This window comes from Hippopotamus amphibius, chromosome 15 (genome assembly GCF_030028045.1).
Source record: "Hippopotamus amphibius kiboko isolate mHipAmp2 chromosome 15, mHipAmp2.hap2, whole genome shotgun sequence".
In the NCBI taxonomy this organism is placed as follows: Eukaryota; Metazoa; Chordata; class Mammalia; order Artiodactyla; family Hippopotamidae; genus Hippopotamus; species Hippopotamus amphibius.
Genome location: NC_080200.1, coordinates 56,402,149 through 56,413,593, shown reverse-complemented (window position 1 = coordinate 56,413,593; position 11,445 = coordinate 56,402,149). Strand labels below are relative to the sequence as shown.

Sequence of the window (11,445 nt, the reverse complement as noted above, 5' to 3'; positions counted from 1 at the left end):
ACCTCAAAATCCCCAATGTCATCACACCTGCCAAGTGTCTTTTGCTGTACAAGGTAACCTGGACAGGTCGTGGGGATATCTTTGGGGGCCATTGTTCAGCCTGCCACCGTGGGAGATATGGCTTCCTACATGGCTTTTAAGGGAGATGACATGGAAAAGTGAGGACGCTGACTCCCCACGTGGTGAAATTCAACCAATGGGAACCAGGAGGCAGGACCTAGACAGGAAGAGACACTTCTTTTCTCTCCTCTCTCTGGAGTGCTCTGGGGCAGGAATTCCCTGCGGAGCCTCTGCAGGGACATCACATGTGGCCACAGAGAGGTTCCTGCTGAGCACCTGGCTGGGTCTCTTGGTGGCTCCCCGGGAGGCAGCCGCTGGCACCGCGATGCGTTACTCTGCACGGCTTCCCACCCTCTCTGCCACCCTGCCTTATCCGTTAGCCCTGGGATTGCACTGCCCAAGCATCAGCAGTTCATCTCTGCCTTGGGCTCTGTTCTCTAGCTTAGCTGGGGAGGCCCCCCCCCTCCACCAGTTGAAAGTCACCATTTATTCCTTCATTTATTCCTTCATTTATTCAAGACATAATTACTGAGCATGCTCTATGCTCAGACACGGTTCTAGTTAACAGAGTCAATACGAAAAGATTTCTGCTGTCATGGAGCTCACATCCTAATTGGGGAAGACGGACCATACACAATTAAACAAGAAAGTGTCATTTAGTGGCAAGTGTTATTTAAAACACAGTGATGCAATAAAGGCTAGCCATTTGATGTTTGGTGGTAAAGAAACGCTTTTCTAGGGAGTTGACACTTAAACTGAGGCCTGAATGAGAAAGAGTCATTTGTGCAGAAGCAGGGGAAGGAGAGGTGCCCTTAATGGCAGGTATCAATTTGCCATCTCACATGGATGATTCTAGGTAGTAGGCTCGGTGTGAATAGCAGCAGAAACTTACTTTTAAAAAATTCATGTTTCTGCCAAGGCACGGAAGGCCAGATGGTTTAAAAGACAAAATAAACACTTTGAGCAGAGGCTTCCAACTAACCAATAAGTGGGACTTTCTCTTTGTTGTGAAGGGATGTATTTTGTTTCATTTTAGAAATTAGATTTTTCTTTACACTAAGCATCATTTAAGAGGAAGGACCATGAAATTAAAAGTGATGAATCTCCCTTCCTCACCTGTATAATAAATTGGGTTATAATCCCATTTCCTCCTATCGCCAACATATTTTTGTTCCTAGGATTAATTGACATCTGGTGCCTCAGGAATCTTTCTCCCCAAGCTTCTCCATGTGGTCTCTCCAGCATGGTGACTGTTGGGCTCCAAAAACACATGTCCCAAGAGAGGGTCAAACAAAAGCTGTTGTGTCCATTTTCATGACTTGGCTTTGGGCGTTGAAGGCTGTCTGTTCTGTCACTTTCTATTTGTTAGAAAGAGAGGAGGATCAGAATCCATCTTCTCATGGGAGGGTTATCAGAGAATTTGTGGATGCGTTTAAAGCCACCATGATTGGCTCTCTGGCCCAAATACTGACATTTCTCCTTCACGCATTTCTGAAATCCAGCTGACACGTGTTGCCAGTTCCACAATGAGGATTCAGTTCCACTAACTGGGAATCATTCTCTGTGGGTCCTTGGGCATATCCTCTGCATCATAATTCTTTTTCCATACATGCCATGAATTAGTGACTATTATGTGCCTCCCATTTCCCCGTTTTTAAAATTAGTGTCCATAGCTGTTATTGTATGCCAGTCTCATTATTGCATGTGGAGAACAGAAGACTTGTCTCTTTAGTGCACAGATCTTCCAACTAACAAGAATTTAATCAATGAGCTGTACTTGGGGCCTCATTCACACTGGAGCTTGATTTAGATGACAAGGTCCTGGGCCTCAAGCCAGAACCTGATGCCTCAATAGATAAGACTTTGAAGGGTCTTGAGAGGGAGGGAGTGTCTTTCGCATGAAATGTGATTTAAAGCTAGCAGCCGGGATAATTGGAAGACTCACATACCTTAAAGTTGAGGCTGGAAGGACAAACAGTGGGGCATGATTCACTTGGGACCTCCTGACATAGTCTTTTTAGCATAGCCACTTCAGGTTAGGGGGATCTTATGTCAGCTCAGAGCACCTTAGGTGTGTGTCCCAGGAGGAAGAGCAGGTGGAGATGGGCCACCTTTGCTGACCTGGCTTGTAAGCCAGGCAGGATCACTTCCATCACATCCTGTTTATTAGAAGTGGAGTCACATGGCTGGTCCTTATTCACGGGAGTGAGACGTCACCTTTTTATGGGATGGGTATCAAGACGTTGCAGGGGCTTCCCTGGTGGCATAGTGGTTAAGAGTCAGCCTACCAACGTAGGGGACACGGGTTCGATCCCTGGTCTGGGAAGATCCCACATGCCACGGAGTAACTAAGCCTGTGCACCACAACTACTGAGCCTGTGCTCCAGAACCCATGAGCCAGAACTAATGAGCTCACGTGCTGCAACTACTGAAGCCCAAGCGCCTAGAGCCTGAGCTCTGAAACAAGAGAAGCCACCAGAATAAGCCTGCGCACTGCAACGAAGAGTAGCCCCTGCTCTCTGCAACTAGAGAAAGTCTGCCCCTGCTCTCTGCAACTAGAGAAAGCCTGCATGCAGCAACGAAGACCCAACGCAGCCAATAAATAAATAAATTAAAAAAAAGAAGTTGCAGCATGTTTTAAAATTACCATACATACTAAGCTGCAAGGGAGACTGGGAAATGTAGTCTTTGGCTTAGCCTCCATTGCAGGCTAAAACTTGGGGGAATTCTATTACTAAACGGTAAAAGGAGAGAATGGACAGATGACGGGGGAATGGTTAGCCATCTCTGCAGCAGGCATCTTTGTGGAGGAATTAAAATCTAGGTTGTCACAGGTGAAGAAAACATGAGCAGGGAGAAAGGTCATCTCAGGCAAGAGAAAAATAGGAGCAGACACGTGGAAAGGGACTAATATGGGCTATGTGTCTGTTTAAGGGTGCTTGTCTAATTAGAGGAAGCCGGTAGTGGGTTGGTGGTAAACTAGGCCACAGGATGGGTGTGGCCCTATAAAGAAACACAGAGGAAGTATTTGGATTTTAACATAGCTTTGCAATAAGAGCAAGATTTCAGAGTCAGACAAGCCTAGGTTTGAATTCTCTGTCCGTTGTAGTTTTGTGATCTCTCAGCCAGGGTGGTAGATTACAAAAATGGCCACAATTCTCCAGCCTCTGGCTGAGTGACTCTGCAGCTACTTCCACAAAGCCATGGAGTCTGTTTCCCCATCTCTTGATTCTGGTCTGGGATTGGGTGTTGCTTTAGCCCATAGAATGTGGCAGAATTAACCATGGGCCTGTTTTAAACCTAAGCCTCACGAGGCTTTGCCTGTCCCTACTAGCTTTCTTGAGACCATGCCAAATGCCGTGTGAATCAGCCAACGCCAGAGGAGTGGGGGAGGAGAAACCCCATGCAGCAGAGCTCAGCCATCCCATCTGAGGCCCCAGACACAGGAGGAAGCCAAGGCAAGATCAACAAAGGTGACCGGCTGCAGCTGACCTGCAGAGTCACAAGCGAGACTCGTGACTCCTCAGCAGGGAACTGCCCAGCTGAGCCCAGCTCAAACTGCCCACCTGTAGAATCATGCCCTCAATAAAGGACCCCTGCGTTAGCCCCTGGATTTTGGAGTGACTTGTTACCCAGCAGAGCTGTTACAGCTAGTTAACGAAATTACTTTTAAAATAAATTACTTTCTAACTCCCTATATCCTCAACATGAAATAGGTTTGCCAGCACCTACATCATGGCCACGGGGAGGACACAATGAGAGGATGATGGTGGTGTACTGGCACCATCACATGTGCTGAGCCAATGGTAACTAATGTCCTTGGTTACAGAGAGAGATGGTCAAGGGGAAAATCACAGTGAAAGGAGAGTGCAAGAAGGAATTCCTTAGAAATCCACATTTTGGTTCCTTTTTGCCTTATGGAGTTTCTTCATTCGTTCGTTCCCCTGGCGTGAGTTCAGACTAAGCATCCCAAATCTGCATTTTTTGGCTCATTCATCTTTGTAAACTCGCCTCCTCACATTCTTGCTTCCTGGACCCTTCGGCACATAGGCAATGGTCCATATACTGTTGCTCTGTTACAATCGACTTCCTGTTTCGTATATGTATATATCTTATCTCCAACTAGGCTCTATGCAACTTAAGACTGTTCTTGGGTTTTCTTTGCAAGCCCCACTGAGATAATCTTTTGCTTTTTTTATCCAAGAATTTAGTAAATACTCAGTAAATTAGTTAATTCTGTTCTAGTTGGTGTTGACCCTTGGGGTTATCTTATCTCGAATCAAGAGGCCTATTCAATTTCCTCAGTGTCAAGCCACTAAGTAAACTTACAGAGAACAACTCCCCCAAGAGATCAGAGTTATAGAAATTTTTCATCTTCTTTCCTGGCCTGTCAGGAGGGAATGGTGAGAACTATAATCTGGTAACTGGTTCCCACCAAGCAAATGTCTGGATGCCTCAGAGGCAGTAGACCCTGTTTATGTCTCCAACTACTAATCAGCTCTGATCCTGTTATTACTTGAAAGAGAAAATAAAAGTTCCTGGGAAAACTAAAGATAGGCACCGATTACATCCTTTGAGAACATCTTTAATTTTCCCACGTAATTTTCCCCCTCACTCAAAATGCTTCAGGCTTTCTAAGCACTTTGCTTTTTTACTTCCTTCAGAGGTTTCCCTCTGAATAAGATGCTGATTTTTATCACAAAGTTACTATTGATGTGTCCTTTCTGTGGGGCACAGGACCCAGCTTCTACCAGCTTTGGAGAGCCCACCATGCATCTCGTTTCAACTCTGCGTTCAGCGATGTCACCTTGGAGCTTGAAGTCAGCCATGGTGGGAATATCGCCACCACAAAAATCAGCAAACACTACAAAGTGGCACTGTTTTCCCCTGGGGAGCCCGTAGATGAACATTCGCCTGCATTTCACTGCTGCCAGAGCTCCGGGTGCCTGGGAATTACAGCTCTCGTCACCCTGCGTACAGACACTGGATCTCAGCAGGAAATGTCAGGGTCACCTTCCCACTGCTGGGCAGCAGGTGCTGCAAGTTGGGGGACTGACAACAGCGGGGCAAAACCAAAGCAGGGCTGAGATACGTGCTGTGGAGTCAGAGTCAGCACGGCTGAAACGTGGGTGAGGTCGAGTGCGCATGAGACAAGGCTGGAGGCAGGCAGGGCCAGAAAACACTGGACGTGTAGTAGAGATTGATCTTTGGGTTAGAAGGTTATAGGAGAGTTTTAAGTAGAAGAGGGACATTTTGGATTTACGTTTGTTAGCGATCCCTCTGGGTATCTGGTCTGTGGAGAAGAGCATATATGGCGGGGCGGGGTGGGGGGGCGGTGTAGGGGTGTGAGGAGCACCAAAGGTGTAAGCAGGGAGACCAGTGAAGATGCCACCTGTGGCTGCGGCAAGGGGGCCGCTTGGGGTATGGCTTCCGACCTTTGCCCTGACACCTCCACTTCCACCCCTGGGCCCGTGCTTCTTCAGGAGCTCTCCCCTCCTCCACCACAGGGCAAGACCAGCTCAAGGTGCCCACCTCTTCCCCAAGGTTCCCCGACCCCCACCCCCACCCCAGCCACATCAACCTATCTGCTTTGGGCACCTGGAATACTACTTCCTGAAGCTCACTTGACCCCTGCTGCGTCATCTTGTGGGGTCGTTGAGCATTTTCACCTGCATTTGTTTGATCTCCAGAACTTCTGGAGAAGGGGGGCTGGGACTTGTTCACTATGTCTGGCTAAGCTCAGCCCCTGTGATGTTCCCAGGGGGGCACCACCGTGCTGGGTTTTTTGGGTTTCACTGTGTGGAAGGAAGACAGTTTGTCCTGGAGAAGCTCTAGTCAAAATTTGGGGGCCGATCAAGTAGAAATGAGAGGTGAGGCTAAGCCAATCTGTGCTGATGAGAGATGCAGAAAGGGAGATCAGGAGGTCATTCAATATAATGAACAAGAAACACAGAGCAACAATCTCAAACCTGCAGACTATACTCCTTGCCTAGCGTGTGGAATCAAAATTCTAACTAGAGCCAACAACTGGTTATAAAGGCGATGACGTACTTCTATAATTACCTAAAACAGAAGTCCACAAACTCTTTCTATAAGGGAACAGAGAGTAAACATTTTCAGCTTTGCAGGAGGTCTCGTCACACAAATGGTCAACTCTGTGGTAGGGCAGTCACACCTCTAGACACCACACAGATCAACAGGCAGAGATCTGTTCCAATAAAACTTTATTTAAAAAGCAGGTTGGCCTTTGGGCTGTAGTCTCCCGACCGCTGACCTGGAAGATCAAGATTATGTACTTTGAATGTGGCAATGCCAAACCTAGAATCCAGGTCCAATGTATTCCCACATTTCAATGATGCTTCTCTGATCAACTGTACAAAACAGGCATAAAGGTGTGGGTTAAATTTAGTTTTACATAATTTGTTTTGTTCCCTATTAGATAATAAACTTTGGTGGGAGAGGATTTTCATGCTCTTTAAAGCATGTACTTTTATACCCAGGAGACACACACATATTTCTAGAATATATCAAAGATCCCAATGGATGAAATAAATACAGAATTTTACTGTAAGCATACATGTGATCTCAACTTAAGGTGCTGAGTAAAAAGTCTTTTATTTTTTTTAAAGAACTTTATTTTTTTAATTTATTATTTCTTTTTGGCTGCGTTGGGTCTTCATTGCTGTGCACGGGCTTTCTCTACTTGCGGCGAGTGGGGGCTCCTCTTCACCATGGTGCGCAGGCTTCTCACTGTGGTGGCTTCCCTTGTTGCAGGACATGGGCTCTAGGTGTGGGCTCCGTAGTTGTGGCTCACAGGCTCTAGAGCACAGGCTCACTAATTGTGGCACACGGGCTTAGTTGCTCCGTGGCATGTGCGATTTTCCCGGACCAGGGATCGAACCCGTGTCCCCTGCATTGGCAGGCGGATTCTTAACCACTGCACCACCAGGGAAGTCCCTAAAAAGTGTTATAAATAAGCACTTGCTTTCTTACATTTCTGAACTATTTTTAGAGAGAAATCAAGTGGCCTTTTTCTCTTCCCCCTCTCCAAAGCTGTCTAGGACACAAAAAGGATTAGGTACCTCTAGAGATACCATGTGTAATCATATCCAAAATATTCTGGGAAAAAAGCAAGGTAGAAGAGACTTTATGCTTTTATGTATTTTTTAAAAGGGAAGGGGATAGGAGTATTTATGTGAGTGTATACTTGAAATATTTCTGGAAGAATAGTCCAGAAAATGGTAAAAATAGTTGTTTCTGGGGAAGGAAACTGGGTAAACTGGGGGATCATGGCTGGGGGAAAAGTAATTTTACTCCTATCGTTTGAATTAAAAAAAAACCCCACTCGTGTATTCTCTCCCAAATGACTTAAAAATTAAGACAAATGAAAAAACAGCTAGGTTCTTCAAGTAAGTCCGCAGTGATGCCGTTTCTTACTGTCTTTCTCTGCAATAAGCAGAGACTCAAAATTACTCCACTGGCCACATTCAAACCTATTAATCTCACACACAAATAAGTGTGTGTAAATCTGGTGAAATCAGAATAAACTCTGTGGATGGAGGAAACATTAGTTTTTCTTCTCTTTTTATAAATTTATTTATTTATTGGCTGTGTTGGGTCTTCGTTGCTGCATACGGGCTTTCTCTAGTTGCAGCGAGTGGAGGCTACTCTTCGTTGCAGTGCGCGGGCTTCTCATTGTGGTGGCTTCTCTTGCTGCAGAGCACGGGCTCTAGGCATGCAGGCTTCGGTAGCTGTGGCACGCGGGCTCTAGAGCGCAGGCTCAGTAGTTGTGGCACACGGGCTTAGTTGCTCTGCGGCATGTGGGATCTTCCTGGACCAGGGATCGAACCCGTGTCCCTTGCATTGGAAGGCGGATTCTTAACCACTGTGCCACCAGGGAAGCCCCAATGTTAGTTTCTTAGTTGTATTTTCCGCGATGTGTAAGATGTTACCCTTGGGACACCAGGTGAAGGGTGTACAGGCCTCTCTGTACACTCTGTTGCAACTTCCTCTGACTCTATAATTATTTCTAAGTAAAATGTTAAAATGAAGCTAGTGACAAGTAAAGGCTTTTGTGTCAAGAGACCTGGGTCCTAGCTCTGGGGTTGCTGCAATGCCTTAGCCGAGGCACTTGGCCTCTCTGGGCCTAATGCTTCATCTGTGATCAGGGGTGTGCGGCGGTCTTCTGGGGTATGAGAAGTTATACAGGGAATCTTCCTGCCCTGAGGGCCTGAAATGTAAACAAAGACAACAACAAAATATCCGAGTCTTGCCTCGCCTCTCCTCTTGTCACCTCAAGGCCACAGGTGCTGGGGCAGCACCTGGCTTCAGGTCACCTCCCAATCCCTGTGGAGCGGGATGAGGCAGCTCCCAGACACAAGGACACACAAGGGGTAAGAAAGGGACGTTGGGACCGGTGCTGCTCACACGTGGTGTCTGGCTGAGGAGCCTGTGCAGGTGAGACCCACGTCTCCAGCTGCTTCTTTGGGTAAATTGGTCACTGAACAAGCTCCGCCTGTATTCTGCTCCCAGTGATCAGGGCTGCAAGCGGATGTAGGACCATGACTTCGACAACAGGCATCTTGGGGCTTAGCTACAGGAGGCACTCTGACATCCACAATTCAAGTCCTTAGAATTCTGTGATTTCAGTGAACCTGGTCTTTTACCTTCTCAGCTTTCTTGGAGTCATGCTCTGTACCTGAAAAAGCAGCTGAGATGTCTATGTGTTTGCTTTTAGACCTGGTGATCAAGTGCGTGAAACACACAGCGTCGACCCTTTGAAGCCCAAAGCGTTAAAACCAAAGCCCAATAAAAACACACACAAAGCCCAGATGGTATTTAGAGCCGCCCCGTAAGGAAAAGACACTGCATGTTAGCTAACATCTTTTATTATCAGACTTTCTCGAGCCAACAAACAATGATTCCACATGGCTGTCTGTAGGGATAAGGCAAATTTCTTCTTTCTTTGTGGGTAGACTTAGTTGGCCTAAGTCTTTAAACTTTTCTGTATAAAAATAGAAGTCCAAGACCAGATTATTTTTCTTCTGGTCACAGATGCTGATTTATTTACAGGGGCCTTGTTCAGACCACCATTATAAACTTGGGATAAAATAGGTGTGTATTTTATGAAAGCCTCAGCATTGAATGTCAGGGTCCTTTAAAGATCCCCTCATGTATTATGCTTTCAAGGAAGGTAGCATCTTTCCCCCATATTCCAACATGGTTATGTCTCAACCTACCCAGAGTGATACAAGCTAACCTTCCAAGAAACATTTTTTAACTTAACTCTCTTAGAAACTAAGGACTCCAAAACGCCTTCATACAGTTCTAAAAACAGCCTTGGAGCCAGCTGTTTAAGAGTGGTTTATAAATACAGTTATTTGTAGGCTGCATATCTGTTTATAATACAGCAGACACAGATTGCAGACTTTGCTACACGTAAAACAAAGCTGGAGTCAAAATGTGGCTTTCGAAATACAGCAAAGACAGGAAAATCCAGGATTCCAGGTTGTGAATAAAACCTCCTTGTAAAGTAACAGCTGACGACGCTTACTCTGAACTATTAAAATATACAGATGCTACACCATTGCACATCCTCTTCCCCTTGGCTTTCAATGGAACAACGATGAAACGTGTTGGGTTTATGGACGTACGCACGCCCGGGCAAGAGCATGCACTTAAAAGATGAAACAAGGAGAAACAGTTAATACACGTCCGTGAGGAAGGCTGCCAGCAGCACTCCAACTGAAATATACCGTCCCCTCGCTCTCCCTCAGTCCCCTCCTCCCCACTCCCTCACCTTCCCTCCCAGGGGAAATCAGGCTGGGAGGTTAGTGCAGAATTGATGGAAAACACCCCCCTTCCAAGCTGAGCAAGTCGGCCCTAAAAGGGGGGAAAGCATCTCCCTTCAGTAGCACAGCTAAGGTGGGTTAGTGTCAGTTCCACAAGTTAAGGCACTTCTGGCTGCTTTGGTGGCAGCGTGGGTTTCGTTTCCTCTCTTTTTAAGGCATGTGTCATCTAAGAGAATAAAGCTTTGGAAACTGGGTTGCGGTTGACCGCTTGATACACTGATCATTGGAGTGGACAGGACGAAAGGTCCCCCGAGACACGGCCCTCCGACAAGGGGCTTCCGGGAAGCCTGGGCAGCGTCACCTCGGGCTGCAGGCGCAGGAGCCGGCTGGGACCGGCGGTGGCGTGTACAGATGCTGAATTCACGTGACTGGCGGCCGCCTTCACCTGGAGCTGCCCTGGCTGCTCACGGAGCGTGAGGTGCTGTAGCGCTTCTTCACGATCATGCTGATGTAGGCTTTCATGAGCTTGGCCACGTCCACCACCTGCCGGGGGAGCAGAATCGGCCCGTGGTCAGTGTCCGGGGCGGGCAGGGGACCCAGACTAACAACCACACATCCTCTGCCCAGTGTGGCCAATCGGGGACCTGTCCTCCCAGCAAAAGCCAGCAGCCTGCCCTGAGATTCCACGGTATAGGCCGTGTAGGAAGCCAAACGTTGAGCTGTTTTTCCCTAGTCCTCGTTGCAGAGATGATTTGTGGCTTTTCCAAATATGATGTGCGCCACCTGGTGGTTGCCTGACATGAAACTGTCAGATTTTGCACATCAAATGAAGCCCCCACAGGATGACACTAAAGAGTATGGGGGGGGGGGGGGGGGAGAGTCGCAGGGGGGAGGGAATATGGGGATATGTGTATAAATACAGCTGATTGACTTTGCTGTACCTCAAAAACTGCTACAAGAGTGTAAAGCAATTATATTCTAATAAAGAGCTTAAAAAAAAAAGGAAAAAAAAAGAAATTTGTTTCTAAATTATATAAAGAAATTTTAACTTTAATAAATATTTTAATACTGAAAAAAAATAAAGAGCATGGGTATGATCAGGGCTGGGATTACTGTTCCCACTTAAAACAAGGATACACGACAGAGCCCACAATCACAGCATTTAAAGAGTGGATCCTATGGTGCTGGTCAACACCTCGTGACGCAGCTGGAGAAACAGAACCGAGGCCTGAGGGGCTGGCAGCTCCGAGCACCCAGCGGTGGCTATTTCCTGATGCGTCCACTGCCACCCCTTCGGGCCCGTCCCTCCTGATGGTGGCCTGGGTCCCTGCGAAGACATCCTAACTGGCTTCCATTTTCCTGACCTCGCTTCCCTTCCAATCCCACCCCACACCACTACTGGTAAAAGCACTGCCGTTGCACATCACACACAAAGATCCCATGGCCGTTCCCCGTTGCCTACTGGAGCTGACCAAAAGGACCAGCAGCCAGGCGCCCGGGACCCTCCAGTGCAAGCCCCCACCTCCCTCTGCCTCACCACACACCTCCTCCTGCACCGCATCCTTGGTCCGGTTGCCACCTCCCAGCACCTCCT

At 47.3% G+C, this 11,445-nt stretch overlaps 1 protein-coding gene across 2 annotated transcripts in view; it reads right to left on the bottom strand.

Annotated features, from left to right (window-relative positions):
- Positions 1-8,934: 8,934 nt before the first annotated feature.
- MYO10 (myosin X) overlaps positions 8,935-11,445 on the bottom strand; it is a 215,868-nt gene continuing 213,357 nt past the window's right edge. The window contains exon 41 of one of the 2 annotated variants that reach the window (XM_057708750.1): positions 8,935-10,394. In XM_057708750.1, coding sequence (XP_057564733.1) covers positions 10,293-10,394 — 102 coding nt within the window. In that variant the 3' untranslated portion in view covers positions 8,935-10,292. The remainder of the gene's footprint in view (positions 10,395-11,445) is intronic. The other variant, XM_057708749.1, reaches the window with a different exon arrangement.